This window comes from Megascapheus bottae, chromosome 14, assembly GCF_031878675.1.
Source record: "Megascapheus bottae isolate mThoBot1 chromosome 14, mThoBot2.hap1, whole genome shotgun sequence".
NCBI classification, from domain to species: Eukaryota; Metazoa; Chordata; class Mammalia; order Rodentia; family Geomyidae; genus Megascapheus; species Megascapheus bottae.
Window position 1 is genome coordinate 10561692 of NC_143522.1, and position 18252 is coordinate 10579943.

General features: G+C 42.1%; 1 protein-coding gene across 4 annotated transcripts in view; it reads left to right on the plus strand.

The window, feature by feature from the left end:
- Rgs6 (regulator of G protein signaling 6) overlaps positions 1-18252 on the plus strand; it is a 430841-nt gene that overhangs the window by 363174 nt on the left and 49415 nt on the right. For all 4 annotated transcript variants that reach the window (XM_090344405.1, XM_090344408.1, XM_090344407.1 and 1 more), the window contains exon 13: positions 10502-10612. In XM_090344405.1, the coding sequence (XP_090200531.1) occupies positions 10502-10612 (111 nt within the window). The remainder of the gene's footprint in view (positions 1-10501; positions 10613-18252) is intronic.

The window sequence follows — 18252 nt, forward strand, 5'->3', positions numbered from 1 at the left end:
TATTGAGGAAAGAAATTGTGTGTCCACTTTAAAGGGGCTGGCCACATAAACAGAGAGAACTGAATCCTCAGGAGGTATCTGGCTGTCATGCACTATCAACTGATGAACCCCAGCAAATCAAGAAAATATTTGGCCCCTCCATCCTGGTTTCCTCGGGTGCATTTGTGCAACAATCTGCACCAGTAGCTGGTTCCACTCTGTTAACTCATGGGAGATTCAATTTTATCAACTAAATGATCTATTTTTTTAACTCTACCACAAAGACAGGGACTGCCCAGGGAATCAGTATGGAATAAATCTAATCAGGCAGCCAGAACTGAACATTTGCTCATCCATATGCTGCTGCTTAAGGAATGGCCAATCTCTGAAAAGAATCATGGGTTTAAGTCAAGGTCGTAGTATTTATTAAATGTTATACAACCTAGGTTCCTTAAGCCCAGCTCTGCCTGGCGTTGCTACATGATTCGCCTGGAAGCCTTTCTTAGCTGACCCCTGAAGGGGGCTTATCCACGTCTTCTTACTAGATAAACAATGACAAACAGAAGCTAAGAAAACACCAGCTCTGAATCCAAAACCTGAATTAGCACTTTGCCTTTTGGGACCCAGGACGTTTATGGATTTGGGTTTGTACTGATAACACCTTGCATCTATTCCATCTCATATATATTCTTGCTGGTGACACTGTTAGAAAACAGAAAATGGATGAAAGGAAAGAGAGGAGACAGAGACTTCAACAGGTCAGATCAGACTTTAATCACTACTGCAGAAGCCCCCCCAAGTACTACCAAGCAGTGTCAAGATACAAGAAGTGCAGAGGGAGGGTGGTCCCGGGACTAAGTCTAGCAAATGAGGAAGCTCTGTTGTGAATCAGGCAGCTGCAGCAGAAAGTCTCACCAGCAGCAATGTGCACTTTAGAAAGGGCCAAGGCTAAGGTTTTCCTGTGAACTGGCCTCAGGAGGGATTGGGTGCCATGAAGACAGCACTGAGGTATGAGAGCAATCCAGATTTCCCATCAGACACTATTTGTTTTTAACCAATCACAACAACAATAACAAAAGCCCTTTAATCCATTGCAAATGTATCTGTGTTCTTGACTTTTCACATTGAATCATCTAGGAGATTATCTTTCTAAATATTTCTTTCCACTTTACTTCTAATTACTGAATCCAGATCTCTGTAATACCCTGACTAGACTTTAACAGTTTTCTCCTAGCTTGCTTTCTTTGTCTCAGCTTCTTGGCTTCCAGTCCATTCTATGTTCTTAGACTTACCTTTCTTTGACCTCCACTTTCCTAGCATCCATCATCTTCCCTTGCATGGAGACAATGCATTAAGTCTCAACTCCACTATACTAGAGTTTTCCATGCTAGCAATACCATTCACATTCTGGGCCAGATAATTATTTGTTGTGTTCCACTATAATGTGCTGTGCATGAAATGATTTTAGCAACATTTCTGATCTTTACCTCTGATCTTTGACAGCCCAAAATCTCTCCAGATCATACCAAGTGTTCTAGAGATGGGTAACAAAGTCACTCCCATTCCTGGAGGAGACAGGGACTGAAGCTCCCCTTACATCGGGGAGTCCGTTGTTCTGGAGTCCCAATTACAGCCACCTGTTATCTCCATCTGTCCAACTGTGTGACTTCTGGCTGGAGCACCAGGCTCTGTGGTTGACCCCCAATGAATGGCTAAGGCCAGAAAAACTAGGATGATCCCAACTCTATGACTCTATTGTCACAGGTAGTGAAGAACCACAGGCCCCTTGCTATGTGAAGCAAGAACAGAAATAGCTCTTCTGCCCTGTGGTGGGATTGGTATGTGAGTGATGTCAATTTCAGCCCTTGGAAGGGCTCCTTAGAGATGCAATTATCATAGAGACAGTACACAGGTCTCCTTTGTATAGGTGCTCTGAGCACCATGAACCAGGCAAGGGAAGGTGTTAAGCAATGGAAACTCCCAAGCCTCAGCCTTATGATCTCAGTGTAGAACAAGGAAGCTGCATTCTGGGTAATCTTGAAGTGGAGTTGGTCTGGTTGGTCTCTGGGGCATTGGTGAAGCCATTGGCAGCTACCCAGGTCCTTCCATGGAGCTGACACCTCCATTCTGTCTTATTTGCCTGGGTGTCTGAGAAAGTGCCTCAGTCAGCATGAGGTAGGCAGACATCTCACAGGTGTGCTGAGACCCAGGCAGCCCAGGTGAGGGCAGGGATGGAGAGCTGGCACATCCCATTGTTTATTTGTTTACCTGCAGTCCAGGGAGGAGCCTCTCCTGATCTGTCTACTAATGCCTGAGTGCTCACATTAAGAGATTCTTCCAGCTAAGGCTCATTACTTCAAAGCTAGAAGTTTCCTTGAGTCAGACCCCAGCAGAGATTGGATTGTATTCTCCAGCAGCAATAACTGGTAACCTTTCAATGTGGCCAGAGGGTTTCTCATTAGAGCCACAAGGAAACTCCCAAATAGGGAGGCAGAGGAGAGAAAGGAGGCAGGTGTTAGCATGAGATAAAGGCAGCCTAGAGCGTGATTTGTCGGTGTCTCTGCTCTGCAGAGGAAGTACCTGTGAGAGGAAACTGGCAGCTGGCCAGAGGTGAAAGCTGAGCTCTCTCAGGTGGGCCAACAGAGTCCCATCCCAGATCATGTTTCCCTGAGCCAGCTCTGATGAGAAGTGGTAATTAGCCAGAACTTCATCCCCTGAGAAAAGGTCCCCATGGGGGTGTGTGTGTGTGTGTGTGTGTGTGTGTGTGTGTATGTGTATGTGTGTGGACTGTTGTGGAGGATGCTGCAGAGGCCATTCCTGTTTTCCAGCTGATGAAACTAGTTGCATTATCTCTGGGCACCTCAGCTTACCCCTCTTTAAGAGGAGGGAGTAATGGTGCTTAATTTGCAGGTTAGTAGGATAGCAAGAGCTTGTTCCAGTACTGACACTCAGTTCACATACAGTGGATGGAAAGGGAGAGTATGCTTCCATGTGGCAATGGCTGGCACGTTGAAAATGAGTAGAACACAGATGCAGGAAATGGAATGAACTGATGTCTGAGTGCTCAGGAGAACAGCAATCAGAGGGTGCAGGTGTCATTCTTCTCACTCACTATGCCTCTTCTCCATCTCCTTCGTGGGGCACTTATAGGCTGCCCCAAATGGGCACTGCAGGCCCCAGTCTGTGACTTTAGTCCTGTGGCACGACAGGTAAAGAGCACATGGTAAAGTAGAGCTGCTTGCCTCATGGTACCCAGGAAGCGGCGGGGTGGGGGGGCTGGAGGAAAAGGACAGGGAAGAGGAAGGGAAGGGAAGAGGGAGTCAAAATCCCTTCCAAGTGCCCATCCCCCAGTGACCTCAGTATGCCCTTCCTTCTGAAGTTTCTACCACTTCCCGCTATAGTCACAGCCCTTTCCCACATATCCGTGAGGGACAGTTATGAGCTGGACCATGACAGGCCCTGTATCTAATCTTGGTTCTCTAGGCAATTAAAGTTGTCAAATAAGTGAGATGGTTTTCCTCTTTACAAGACTCCCCAAAGGGGTCCTATCTATATTCACCCAACCCTTAAAGCACCTGACAAACCAACTTTGAGAATACAAAACTCGATACGTTTTAGTTCCAAATTGCACCGCATCTCTGTATACTGGCCTCTTTCCCACAGCCTTGACCCCATCCATAGTGACACTTGAGTTATGCCACATTGGCTGCAGGTGTCCTGCTACATGCTGGTGTGCAGAGAGATCAAATTGTTTCATTTTCTGTCTGTTTCTGTAGGTGGCTCATCCTCACCCCATTACTGAAAGCCATTTGTGTGTCACAGCTGACTGGCAAATTGATTTTTTTTAAACCATCATCATGCTTGCCCAGTGTCTGAGATCAACACTACTCCCTGCAATGGGATGCTGATTCCTCCTCTGCCTCCTGACCCTCAATGATCATGAAATGTAATTAATGAAATGAGATAAGACAGCAAGGGATGCAATACCCCCAAGACTCTATTAAAAAACCTGCTAGAGTGATAGAAGTCAGTGTACTTAATGTCTAATGATAGATTCAGGGGAGGGGAAAAAAAGGAGGCCAAAGAAGCCATTAGAACTTTGCTTTTATGTGATTGTAGGAACCATGGGGTCCTTGCTTTCTTCTTTCTTCCAGCCCATTTTAGGTGATAGAAAAAAAAAAAGAAAAGAAAGAGAAGGGGTATCATTGTGTGTGAAGTAGTGCACCTACTATCTGGCAAATGTAACTACTGTAACCCCGCTATTAATTACAATAAAATAAAAAGAAAGAAAGAAAGAAGGAAAGAAAGAAAGAAGGAAAGAAAGAAAGAAAGACAGTCTACAGGTTAAATGTAACATTAGAACCATGATGTCCCTATCAACTGAAATCTGAATCTGTAGCTGATGGAAGAAAAGCTATCAGGATCACTGCCCTGGCATGTGCTCTTTTCCATCGTCGCACTCTTTCCCTCATCCCAAAGTTGCTCTGCTATGTAGTTTCTCTAGGGAGTTTTCTCGTTATGGAAGTCTACATTCTTTCTCTGTCCAGCCTTCTGAAAGCAGAGGATTCAGTCATTCATTAACGGGAACCAAACTTCCTCTCCCTTCCCTCCACAATGCTTCTGTTTCCTGGCCTCCCTCTTCATCAGCTCTTTCTATTCTGGTTCCCTTTCGTTCTCTTTGGTTTGGAAACTGTCCTCACTTTTGGGAAGGTACAAACATACTTTCCTCTTCCCCTTCAGTTTCTGGTTCCATGCTGTTTAGGGGCTCAGACTTCACGACTATTGCACTTTCCTAAAACACAAGTGATGGACAATGAACCGTCAGCACTTTCCATTCTAAGCCTTCTTCCCTTGAATAGTGGTTTCTGTGGTGGCAGGCTGGGTCTCACTGTCCCTTTCCCTGGCACTTACTAGTGTCAGCATCTCCTCATCATCAGTTCTGGCAGCCAAATTCCACATTTGTACATTGAGCTTTTGAGATTCCTTTCGGGGTACCCCTTCATTCATATGGAAAGTATCTCTTCCTCCTCCAGTTCCTCTGTTCTGCTTTTGTAATGCTACCCTTTAATTTGTAACAAAATTATCAGTCTTTTGGGGGGGGATTGTTCTTAAAATAGATTGAAAACAGTCATCCAGATTTCTTGCAAGTGGTGGGGCTAAATGATTTCTAAACTCTCATTATTTCCTTCCTCTCCTGGTTTACCAAAGGTAGACCGTAGTTACAGTCTAAATAGGGAAGGGCGTGCATTAGTAATGCCTCATCTCCAGGACTGACAACTGTAGTTAGAAACTTGCTATTGACAAACTGTGAACACCTTCCCGTGATTCAGAAAGCTATCTGCTATGTAATAACATCAGTGGATACTGAACACTGTTTGCAATATGACTGAGTGACCCTCACTCCACCCCAAGAAGCACCTGGTAGATTTTTTTGTCACCATAACTTTAGGTAGTTATGGCAAGAGTGAAGGAACAGTCAGCTCTACACCTCCACCCAAAGCCAAATCCAGAGACGAAAGAGTGTGCCTGTGCCCCAAATTGCTAGGCCAACATCATCTAATGGGGAAAAAACACCAAAAAAAAAAACCCTCTTTTGAAAATAACACAACCAGATACTACTCTGATGGGGTCAGGATATGAGGGCAAGAATTTTTAAAGTGCTCAAGGAGAAATTTTGTTCCTAATAAGCTTCTTCTGGATTTCCTACATTCATTTTTCTATTTTCCATCTCCTCTTAATTCTCTTTGTGCCACCCATGTCCATCTGTCTGTGACCCTTCAGTGACAATGTGCTGGGTACCCTATGAAGCCCTTGGCATGCCTTAGTTTTGTTTGTTTTCCCTGCTTGCTTTTGGTCCCCTTTTCTCAAGTCTTTCAGTGGTCATTAGTATTGACTTCGGACACAAATAGCACTGGGTATCGACCATGGCTGCCTACTCCCCTGCCTGTCTGCCCTTCTTTTGTCTTGAGCCTGCTGAGCTGACTTGTGGACTGCCTGGATTCCCCAGACACCCAAATATTTTCACAAAGGTTTTTTAAAGATAAGAGATGGAAGCAGAAGAGTCAAGGCCAGAGTAATGGGAGAGAAGAAAGCCTTACCTAGTCACTGTTGGCTTTGAAGAGAGAAGGCACCCATGAGCCAAGGAAGGGAAGAATGCTCTAGACACTGAAAATGGAGCCCCCTCATATGTCATCAAGACTCTAGCTACTGAGGAAGATCTCAGTAGAAGTTGTGACATCTTGATAGATTTAGATTACCCAGTGCTGACTTGTCTTATGCTATCAGGTGACTAAGTTTGTCCTCCTTAGCCCTATCTGGTTCTGGGTAGAATAGTGAATAGCCCATCCTTCCCCACCCAGAAAAGATGATACACCTAATTCTTAGCCTGTGGAACCTGTAAACGTGATCTCACTTAGGGAAAACATCTTTGCAGATGTAATTAAGGATCTTAGAATGAGATTAGTCTGGATGGTGCAAAGGACTCTTAAATCCAATGACAAGCATCCAAATAAGAAGAAATTGCACATGGCTCCTACCTAATGTTCTAACTACATAGGAGGCCAAGGCCTAGAGGTCTATAGTACAAAGCCAACCCAGGCAGAAAAGTCGGTGAGACTACATCTCCAATTCATCAGCAAAATGTCAGACTGGAGGTCTGGTTCAAGTGGTAGAATACCAGTCATGGACAAGAAAGCTGAGCAAGAGGAAGAGGCTCTGAATTCAAAGGTACTAACAAAAAAAAAGAAGGAAAAAAACACAGAAACACAGATAGATGTAAAGACAAAGAAGTTGAAGCTGCATGGCAAAGAATGCTTGGCAGTAGAAGAGTTGGAAAGAATTCTCCCCTGAATCTTTGAAGCATGGTCCAGAGGAGCCCTGTTTCATACTTCTGGCCCCCAGAACTCAGTATAAACATCTCCTGTTTTAAGCCACCAAATGTGTAATGATTTGTTATAGTAATCCTGAGAAACTAAAGTATTCCTCAATAGATGACCTCATTTCTCTTAGAAAGAATGAAATTAGCCAAGGAGTGGCTTCCGGTCATGGTTTAGCTCACAGCTTGATCCTTCCTGCCAAGTCCTTCCTGAGAGCCCCTTCTCTGTACACTCTGCCTCCTCCGCTCTTACCAAGGAAGCCCTGCCTGTCTGGACAGGAACTTTGAAGGAGACTTAATTACAGGACCCACAGTGGACCTGCACTGTGCCAGGTGATTTCAGTCACAAAGTTCCCATTTATAGAGGGGTTTCAAGATTCTTTGAAAAAGCTTTCCTCCATTTTCTTTTCTTTCTTTCTTCCTTCCTTCTTTCCTTCCTTCCTTTCTTAAAAAATCACAGTGGTTCTTAGTTCAAAAGGCCATTCCATAACACAAGATAAACTTAATCACTCAACCAAGGGCTGAAATCAAGGCTTTCCACCCTGGACCACTATGCCTTCTACCCTGCTGGAGGATTTGTATCCAGGGTGGTAATTTGTGTAGGAGGAGGGAAGCGGGGGAAGGGCTCAGAGACAAAATATACCTCTTCAAAGGACATGCCCCAACTACTTACTTTTTCTAAATAGCCTCTCCTTTACACTAATAGCCTCTTAAGTTATGAATCCATAATGGATTAATCCATGGATGATGTCAGAGCCCTCATGATTCAGTCACCTCCCAAAGGCTCCTCCTATAAATTTTTTTGCACTGGGGACAAAGCTTGGCTGTATAGAAGCTTTGAGAGGATATTTTAAATCCTAAGTACAAAAAGATTAAAAAGTCTATATGAACAATGGCATTCTACTATACCCTATGTATAGTAAAAATAAATAAACAAAAGTCTAATATAAAGGAAATGACTGTAAATTATGATACAACCAATGGAGATAATATTGTGGATATGTGTTTGGCTTATCTCTTTCTTCCAAAACATGCCACTAACGGAATGCTCCCTGAGTAAGAAGCAGGCCCCTCTGGAATGAGAGTTTTCAAGAGAGAAGGAAGAGCGAATGACTGTTGTAGGTTTTATGGTTCCTTTGGCTCATGGTTGTATGATCTGACTTGGAGAAAAAGAATTCTGGTTTCTAGAGATTTACTTCAGAGGAGGCAAAGAAGCAGAAGATAGGAAGACAGGAGGCCAGGAAAAGCTTGCTCTGAGACTTTTTCTTTCTCCTTTAGCACTTCAAAAGTGCTCACTACTTTGGGGTATCATGACCAGAACCCCTCTGCTGTACTACTGTCAGGTCTCCAGAACGAGACATACATACTTACCCCCACAGGTAAGAAACTGATCAATTACAACCTGTGGATCAAATCTATTCCATTCTCTGGTTTTACAAATAAAGTTTTATTGGAGCACTGTCACAAATATTCATTTATGAATGCTTCTGCATGAAAGAACTGAGTAGTTGCCAAAATGTACTCTGCAGCCCATCACTAAAATATTGACTTATCCAGGTCTCACAGAAAAAGCCTTCTGGTCTATGCTTAGAAAAAATAAATAAATACCCCCAGAAGCAAGTCTCAATATCGCTTTCTTGGAGTCCTAGAGAAAAGACTAGAACCCATAATCTATCCACAAAACACATCAGAGGACAAGTCCTATCCGCATTCATACATCGAGCCTCTTATCAAAGCCCAGAGCTTAAGCATAGTGTGTTATCCAAAGATTTCCTAGACACTCAAAGAAAGGCCCAGGGTAGAAAAGTATCATTTATATTTGAGAGAGAGAGAGAAAGAGGAAGAGAGCGAGAGAGAGCGAGAGAGAGCGAGAGAGAGCGAGAGAGAGAGAGAGAGAGAGAGAGAGAGGAGAGAGAGAGGGGAATATAGAAAAGCTAAAAAAACAATTTAATAAACAATAAAATTATAGACAGTATCCACTGGAATGTGAGAAGTTATTTCATCCACAGAACAAGAAACTATCTACTATGGGAAACAAGAGTATACTCTGAAAACTTGAATATCAAAACTAAATAAGCTGGTCAATAAAATCAAACAAAAATATAAAGTGATTTTTATATGGAGAAAAATTAGATTCACAATTCAGAATGTTCAATATTTAATCAAAAATAATTACAAAGCAAAAAATAGAGGAAAAGAGCAAATGAAGAATATCAAATGTCCAGGAAAAATATTGTGTTCAGCATAGTTAATGAAAACAAGAAAGATACACTCATGAAATTTCAGAGCACTCCAACAATACACAATTCTACAGTGATAGAAAAGAGCAAAGAAATAAAAGAATATGAGCCTAAATGAATCCAGAGTTATCAATAATAAACCTGGATGCCCAAAAGTGGAGTATTGTCTCCAAAATTCTGAAGAAAAAAATGAAAGCATTTTTTTAGATTTGTTTAAGGACTCAAAATAGTTAGCTCCCATGTGTGAGAAAACTACTACAGGAGGTATTTCAACATAACAGGTAAGTAAAATCAGAAGAGAAATGGTGGAATTTAGACCAATGGTGGGTTTAGCACAAAAGTAGAGAGAGTCTCAGAATGATGAATCAGGCCCATAGAACACACAATCCAGATTGGATCAAAATGCCTGCAGGCTGAGGAAGAGGGAACCCATCAAACAGGACAGAACCGATTACTTATGCAACGTGTATAAGATATGGAAATAATTGCCAGATATTTCATAGGTCTGTTCAAATATTTGAAAAAATAATAATAATGTCACTAGAGAGGAGCAACAAAGAAGTCTATCTAGTTTAACAAGGTGAGGCACTGATAATTGGCTTAATAATAATATTCTATGAATTTACTTGGAAGCTTTATTGCAGGACAGGGATGGGGAGGAGGTGCCTAATTGTAAAGAGTTAAATCCTTGTCTAAGATCAATAAATCAAGAGCAGCTATTAATGTGCATAATGTAGAAATCTACAGATGAATGCTTATAGGAACGGAGGAGAAAACAATTACAGCTTGTGCTTTCTTTTAATGTATAGTCATTGTGTACTTCTTGATTGTTTTTAACTGTCTATAGATTTATGTTATCCATATCAGATTGCAATTGCAGTTAGAAAAAGTAAGTGGCTTTTTGGAGTGGTGCTTACATGAGATCCTTGTGGTCTTTACAGTAAGAAGTCCTCCAGCTGAGAATACTGGGCTATTCTGTGTGGTCCAGTTGCTCAAAATCCATAGTCTTCCTAGACAGGAGACACACAGCAGGTTTGCAGCAGCTTCTCAGTAAGAAGGGCCTAGACAGGAGACACACAGCAGGTTTGCAGCAGCTTCTCAGTAAGAAGGGCATCTGCAGAGTGAGGAGCAATCAAGTCTCAGTGAAGCATTCACTGGTGTTGCGGGAGCATGGGCAGAAAATGAATATGGTACCCAAAGACTAAGCAACTGGAAATTGATATGTTCTCGACAAGAAACAAGTTCAAGGGCGAACTCCTTGATAGGGTGCAGTGAGATGAAGATACTTTTTTCTTTTAATTTGTCCTTGGAGGAAGACCACTATAGTATTTATGTGAAACTGAGTTAAAGTACTTTTTTTTTCCATAAAGAATCTGTGACATTCCTCTGCTCTGCTTTCCTCCTGCAGCTTAATTGCTTACACAGAGCAGTATGTGGAATACGACCCATTCATAACGCCAGCAGAGCCCTCCAACCCTTGGGTCAGCGATGACGTCATTCTGTGGGACATGGAAATGAGGTGAAAGCATGTCTGGAGGTTTGGGAGTAAGGGGGGGGGGGTGAGACCAGGAAAGATGACCCATTCCCCTGCCTCACTGAACTCCAGTGCCAGAACCGAATCCATTCTGATTCCTGGCTTCTGCCTCCTTACACGGTTGATTTGTACGTGGATCCTTTGTGGGTTTGCATCTGACCTCTCTCTGGCCTCTTGTATGTCATGGTAACTGGGATGGCTCTCACCATTTCTCAGCTCTGAATGCTGCATGGAGAGAATCTATTGGCCTGATTTGTTTTCTGTGAATTAGAAAATAACAGCAAGGAAAGGGTGACAGTGATCAAAGATACACTGACACATTAAATTCAAACCCCTTTGTGCAACTATTTAAAGATAATAATTTTGTAAAAGTGGCAGTGGCAGCCCTCTCTCTGGATGGTCATATTAAACAGGAGGTGGCATCTAGGGAGTCCTCTCAACTGGTGAATGGTGTTATACTCACTGAAAGAACAATTCTCCTTTCCCCCCCTCTCCTTTCCCAATCTTATCTTCCAGAAAGTGTGTTTGCCTCATTCCCAAACTGCAGCAGGGTACCTGAGTCTGAGTCACTGCAAGCAATCCCTGTAGTTACCCGGTGGGCGGGGGTGCGGGGTCGTGAATTGTCACTGGAAGCAGAGCAAGGTTTGAGTCACGTAAGATTCTATGCGAACCCACCAGCTTGGATCACCAGTGCCAGCATCAGAGCATATTCCATGTTTTTCATGATGTCATGTCTGTGCAAACTTAGGTTTTCAGAGCAGTATTTAAAAAAAAAACACTAATGCTGTGTAAAAATCATCACAGTGTGAGAAATGGAGTAGGAGGGATTGATCTGATTCCAAAGTTTGAGAAAATGCACAGTGTACCACGGTGACAACTTAAGGATGAAATAAAAACATTACTTTTCTTTTGTATGTGTGCATTGCACATAGCAATTAAGTTACTATTATATAAATATTTATAAAATTGATCGGTCCTGACTTAATTAGCAAAACTATTCAGTGTTTCCTTTGGCCCAAGGGTACGCTGCAAAATGTACTGAGATACAAGGTGCCATGAAGTCTGGAAGTTTCAGGAGATTTGATGTCTATGTCTTTACATTGTTTTGCATACAAAATATGCAAATACCTTTGCAAATCTGGTACATTAAAACAACTCTCATTTGACTTTCTGTTTAAGTACTTTAGAATCTTTTCATGAGGTTACTAGATGTTCATTCTTTTGTGACCTGTGGTTTCTGTACTTTGCCCATTTTTCTTTAAAATGTATTTTGCTTTGGATACTGGGAATTTGAATCAGCCATATTTACTTGGATCATCCATTTTGTCTTTTTCCTACTTCTTCATGATTTCTGGATCTTCTTCTTTCTTCTTGCTTTTTTTTCTCCACTCTGACTTGTTTTTAATAATCAAGTTTGTGTTAGCTCTTTTTAAGCTCGTTTCTATTCTAGTTACTTTTTAATGTTTTCACTAAAAAAATCACTATATCATAGGTATAATAACAAAATGCATATAATTAAAACTGCTTATTTAGTTGGGTACCAGTGGCTCATGCCTGTAACCCTAGCTACTCAGGAGATTGAGGATCATGGTTCAAAACTAGCCTGGGAAAGAAAGTCCATGACATTCTTTTTTTTTTTTTTTTTTTTTTGCCAGTCCTGGGCTTGAGCTCAGGGCCTGAGCACTGTCCTTGGACTTTCTCAAGGCTAGAGCTCCACCACTTGAACCTCAGCACCACTTCCGGCTTTTTTCTATGTATGTGGTACCAAGGAATCGAACCCGGGTCTTCATGCATGCTAGGCAAGCACTTTAACCACTAGGCCAAACTCCCGGCCAATCCATCACATTCTTATCAGCAATAAACTACCGGCAAATTAGGAAGTGAACCTGTGGCTCCAGTGGTAGAGCACTAGCCTTGAACAAAAAGAAGCTCAGGGATAGTATCTAGGCCCTGAATTCAAGCCCTAGGACCTGCAGAAAGAAAGAAAGGAAGGAAGGAAGGAAGGAAGGAAGGAAGGAAGGAAGGAAGGAAGGAAGGAAGGAAGGAAGGAAGGAAAGAGAGAGGAAGAGAGAAAAAAAGAAAGAGGAAGAGAGAAAAAAGAGAGGAAGAAAGAGAAAGAGAGAAAGAGAGAAAGGAAGGAAGAAGAAAGGAAGAAAAGAGAGAGAAAGGGAGAGGGAAGGAGGGAGGGAGGGAAAAGTAAAAGAAGAGTATTTACTTTCATTTCCATATATACATAAAGAGGTTTCAATTCTATAAGTTAGGTTATGAGTGTAGTCCATCTTATATAAGTGTGTGTGTGTGTGTGTGTGTGTGTGTGTGTTTGTATGTGTGTGTATGCCAGTCCGGGGGCTTGAACTCAGGGCCTGGGCACGGTCCCTGAACTTTTTTGCTCAAGGCTTATACCCTACCACTTGAGCCATAGCTCCACTTTTGGCTTTTTAGTCGTGAAGATAAGAGACTCATAGACTTTCCTACCCAGGTTGACTTAAAACCTTGATCCTCATATCTCAGCCTCCTGAATAGTTAGGATTACAGGTATGAGGCACCAGCACCAGGCACTTGATACATATTTTAATCAAACATCTTTAAACTTACATTTCTACCAACATTAAAATAATCTATAGTATGTAAATTAACATCTGTATCTTTTTACTTCCATTCCTCATGTAGCCAAGTAATCTCTTCCATTCTGATCCAAGCACATGACCTTTTTTTTCATTCTACCTTTCCTTTTAATGAGGTTGGTAGGAATTCTGGATCTCTGAGAAGGACCTCCATACCTCTTACATTTTCTCCATTATAATTTCCATATCTCCATCTTTTATTTCTACTAAAATGGTAGAACTTCTAGAATTGTTCCTTGGTGTCCCCAGTTTGGGTCTCAAAGGTGGCCATTCTGTGATTTCACACTGTGGTATAGTTTCTACTGCACTCAATTTCTACTGAGCGCCTAGTTTCTATTGAGCATTGAGAGAAGTGGTCAAAAATAATGCTCTTTATATTTCTCAAACAACCCTTGGAGCTCTTGCTCAGTATTTTAATCCTAACCTGTTCTCTGTTGATGTTTTTCCTCTGGAATCCTCTGAGGCCATGATACAAATATTTTCTATATATCTTTTTCATATTTTCCTATTTTCATTCTCCTTTAGGGATCTCTTATCAAAAGATCATAGTTGCTAGTCTTTGTTTCAAGGCTCCACTCAGTAACTCCAGTAGATTCATTTCATTTGCCCAGAAATTTGGAGATGTGTTTGTTTTTATAAATGGAGGTCTTGGCTTTCAACTCTAATTGTCCACTAGAATCAGCAATGCATTAATTAAAAAGAAATACTAATGCTCACCCAAAGCCAGTTATTTAATTTCTGGTTTGGTTAGTTGGGTGATTTGTTTGTTTCTGTTTTCTTCTACCTCCTAGGCAGTCTTGTTAAAGGAAAACTGTATCAAGAGTTTCTGAGAACTCTTTTACCAATTGTATGGGTCCATGGTTCTCAAACCATGAGCATTAAAAATACTGATACCCTGGAATGACTCTGGGTATTCACATTTTCATTAAGCTTTCTAGGAGCTACAGCATCTTTTGAGAATGCCTGAATGGTTCCAAGTTACCTGTGGCAGCTTTCCTCTGAGCAGTTCAGCGCTTTGGGGATCTACCTTTGTGTCTCAGCAGGTCAGTTGTCGAGATTCCCCCTCTGGGTCCTAGTACCAGGTGCAAGAGCAAATTGAAAGCCTGGATCCTCTCCCTGAGCGAGACAGGAAGCTTTGGAACCCTTGGGAGGTAGAATTCCATCTTTTTTTTTTTGTCATTGTGTCCTTTCAGACAAATGTTGGCTCCATTTCAGGCTCACATGGAGTTTCTAATGCCCCCCGTTTCCTCCCGTAGGTGCTCCCCAACAGATCCACTCTTCTCCCTTCTAGGAGATCTCAGTTGGATCTCCTGAAGCCCATGAGAAGTCGCAAGTGAGCTGGGGTGTCTTCAGTGGTCTCCCTGCAGTGCTGAAATGGTTTTTCTCCCTGACCATTTGCTGGGCAATCCCTCCATTAGCTGAGGCACTTCTCTCTGCTCTCATTATTGAGATTAGAAGCTGTCCAGAAAGCACCATCTTTGCCTAGCAATCCTTTTCTGCCTTGTGGAGCCTGTATTTCTGAGTGTCTTCCCTATGTTCCTGTCTAAAGCATATTGCGTCCACCTCCATCCCTCTTGGGGTTTTCTAAGTTTTGTTGAGGAAACCTAGCTATTTTCTCTCATGACTCCAGTGGAATTATAGTCTGTTGTCAGCTCTCACAAAGTTTGTTTCTTCTACTTCATACCTTTTTAAATGCTCCAACTTGCCCTCTCCCAATAGGAAATTGCTTTGTGTCTACATACTATATTTAGACTTGAAAACTGTTTCACTGAACTCCTAATCCCTGTTCGTTCCCTTTCTCTGGACTATTTTTCAACTCATGGCTGGCTTTCCTATGCATTCAAATCTCACAGAGTACTAGTGTCCTAGTAAGGTTTTCTGTGACCCACAATTTAACACGTGTTCCCCATCCTTCCAGTGTTGTTTATTATAGCCACCACCTATTTCATTTCTAAACAGGATCAGTTGTTAGCATCTGGACATCTTAACTTGTAGTAGACTTTCCAAATTGTAGGTTGGATGGAGGATGGGCAAGTAAGTGGTTTTTTTTTTCCCCTTTGGTCATTTTATTGGTATTTAAGAAGGAGAAGAGGTTAAATACTTAAACATAATTCACTATGATAAAATGAATTCTCTTTCGTTCTTAAATCATCATGGAAGAATATAATAGTCTGAATGTCTCTCTGGCTTGTCCCAACCAATTCAGAACTTTGCTTCCAAAGGGAATAACATCTTCCCTTAGAATGAGTGAACCATTCTCTCTTACTATTTGGCCTTCTACTTTAATTTAATGCCTGACCTAAGTCGGTATGGGATCCTTCCAGAATGGTAGATGCTAGTGAAAAGTGAAGTCCCATTTCTGCTTCCAACAGAACATTCTTGCCCATTTGGAGAAATATAAAGTGTGGGATGGATGCCAGTGGCACTATTCAGCCCAGAGATAGTTCTCAGCTCTCAAATAGAAACTGAAGATGATGGACAAATGAATCAGAAGTCACCTTTTTCCCTCAGTTTTAATTCAGTTAGCATACCTGCATCAAAACCTACTTTGTGCTATGTTCTGAGCAAGAAGTTCTCAGCATATAAACATTGCAAGGTAAATCAAACCTGTTATGTTACCACCTGGCACCAGAATTCTTCCTTGCTTGGAAAAGGGTGTTCAGCCAGCAGGGGTGAAAGGCGCATCCTGTGGGCTGAGTGGGAGGGAGTTGGCACACTAAGAAAACAAAAGGGGAAGGGCATGCTATGTTAAAGGAGAAAATGAGATTGAGTATATTTTCTGTTCCTGAGAGGGAAGAAGGAAGGGCAGTGACATGGAGGGGATGGCAGAAGAAAGCGGGATAATGATAGAAATCCAGTTTTTGTGAATGATCAGGAGAATCCTAGCACCCAACTAACATGGACTTTTCACAGATAAGAATATTAAATTCATGACTTTTCGTGGTTAGCTGATGGGAGAGGGAGACTCTGTGACCCTTCTTCAAGGCCTCCCATCTCCTCAACAGCTTTGCATGAAAGATGGTTATGGTGAATGTAGATCAAGGTGCATAGGAAACAAGACACAGAGTATGGGTGAACAGGACTCTTTTAGGAGTCCAGGTTCATCTAAGTTGAGCTTTGAGCCTCTGAGCTGCAAAGGGGCCTGGGCAAACTTATCACACTATCCAGGATAGAGGCCATCGCAGAGGTCACCTGGGTTCTCCCAAGATTAAGAATGTATCATCTCTGCCATGGGAAGGTGACAGACAGCTCAATGAAGGCGATGAAGAGTTCAACAGTCCACTACTCTTAATGGACTATGTGCCATAGGTGTAACCTCAGGAGGGGAAAGTTATTCTTGGATCCATTCTTCTCATACAAGTATTCAATCCCAAAGTCCAAGGATAAGAAAGTGAAGTTCAGAGAGAAAGCAGAGACATCCATTGTAAAAAGCATGAGCAAATTATGAGCTCAAGTCTACACAATCAAAATTCTGAGAAATCCAGCTTAATGAAAGACCATCATGATTGTCAGGGCTCAACATTGAGGAAAAACTCACCAAAAATTGTCATGCCACAGTTGGAGAGGATTTTTTTTTGCTCTCCAGGAAGCCTCTCAGAGATGATTTTGGTGCTACTGTTGAGCTGAGATTCAAATTGAGCACTGAAAAATCCATTGCACTATTCTAGCATCATGCAGACACTGCTGAAAAGAACCTTTGCAAAGATGACTGAGTCCCTTGAAGCTAGTTTTCTTATTCTTACTTTGGGAGATTTTCTGCCTGGTTTTCAGCTGGAAGATCCACTGGAATGAAAGACTTCCATGGAGAGCTATCTGTGTTTTCTCTGTGGGAGGCTCAGTGAAAGAAAGGAAGGACTTTTGATAAGATTCAATGGCCCAGAAGACAAATAGAAGTTAGGAAAAAGTCATCTAGCTACTGAGCTTAAAATGCTGTCAGATAGGACATATCACCCACATCTCCCTATACACTTTTTAATGAATTTCTTTGCAGTGTTGAACACTTGCCATGTGCCAAATACTATGAAGACTACAAAGACACAAAGAGCTCATGAGGTATCTAGAGAGACCACAATGTAAACGTTTCAAAAGCCAAATGACAATACAAAACTGTAACAGATCTGTTAGAGAGAAGGGTTTTTGCTGTGCTCTGGTGGCTCATGCCTATAATCCTAGCTACTTGGGAGGCAAAGATATGAGGGTCACAGTTCAAAGCCAGCCTGGGCCAAAAAGTACCCATGAGACTCTTGTGTCCAATTAATTACTCCAAAACTAGAAGTGGTAGAGCTCTAGCATTGAACAAAAGTACTCAGGGACAATGCTCAGTGCCTGAGTTCAAGCCCCATAACCTCCAAAAAAAAATAGTGCCTGGGGGTCCTACTGGACTGGAGGGTCTGTTTGAGCAGCTTTTGGGGGGACACCATTCCACAAGGTCCACAGACCACACCTTGACCAGGAGGAGTTGTAGAATGGAGGCATGAGAGTTGGAATCCTGTTGTTGCATGGAAACTGAGGGAATAAATTCAGCAAGTGAATTTTACATGGTGGCCAGGAACTGAAGGAATATTCTCTCAGTCTAGTACTAGAGGAGTAAGACGAAGCTCCACTATTCATGTGTATGTGTGAGGTCGCACGGGACAGGTGGGCTAAAAAGCACACAGCGAATTGCAGCCTGCTCTTTAGAGTAATGTTTCTAGACTGGATTCTTCCTAGCTCTGTGTCTGAGACAGACTGTCACGAGGCCTAGAGTCCTATCTGGAAAATGGGAATCATGCTAAAGGTCTGTGCATGTGTGTTTGTGTGTACACATGTATGTCCACACATGCATGCATGCATGCACGTGCAGCACATTTTCCTGAGCTTGCACTCCAGGCCTTGCCCTTATGCAGGTACTCTCAGCAATGCTAATTCTTTTGCTTTTGGTGTTGTTTGAGATAGGAACTTGTGTTTTTTGTAGGGTCAGATTCTTAAAGTAATCCTCCTACCTTCCCCTCTGGAGTAGTC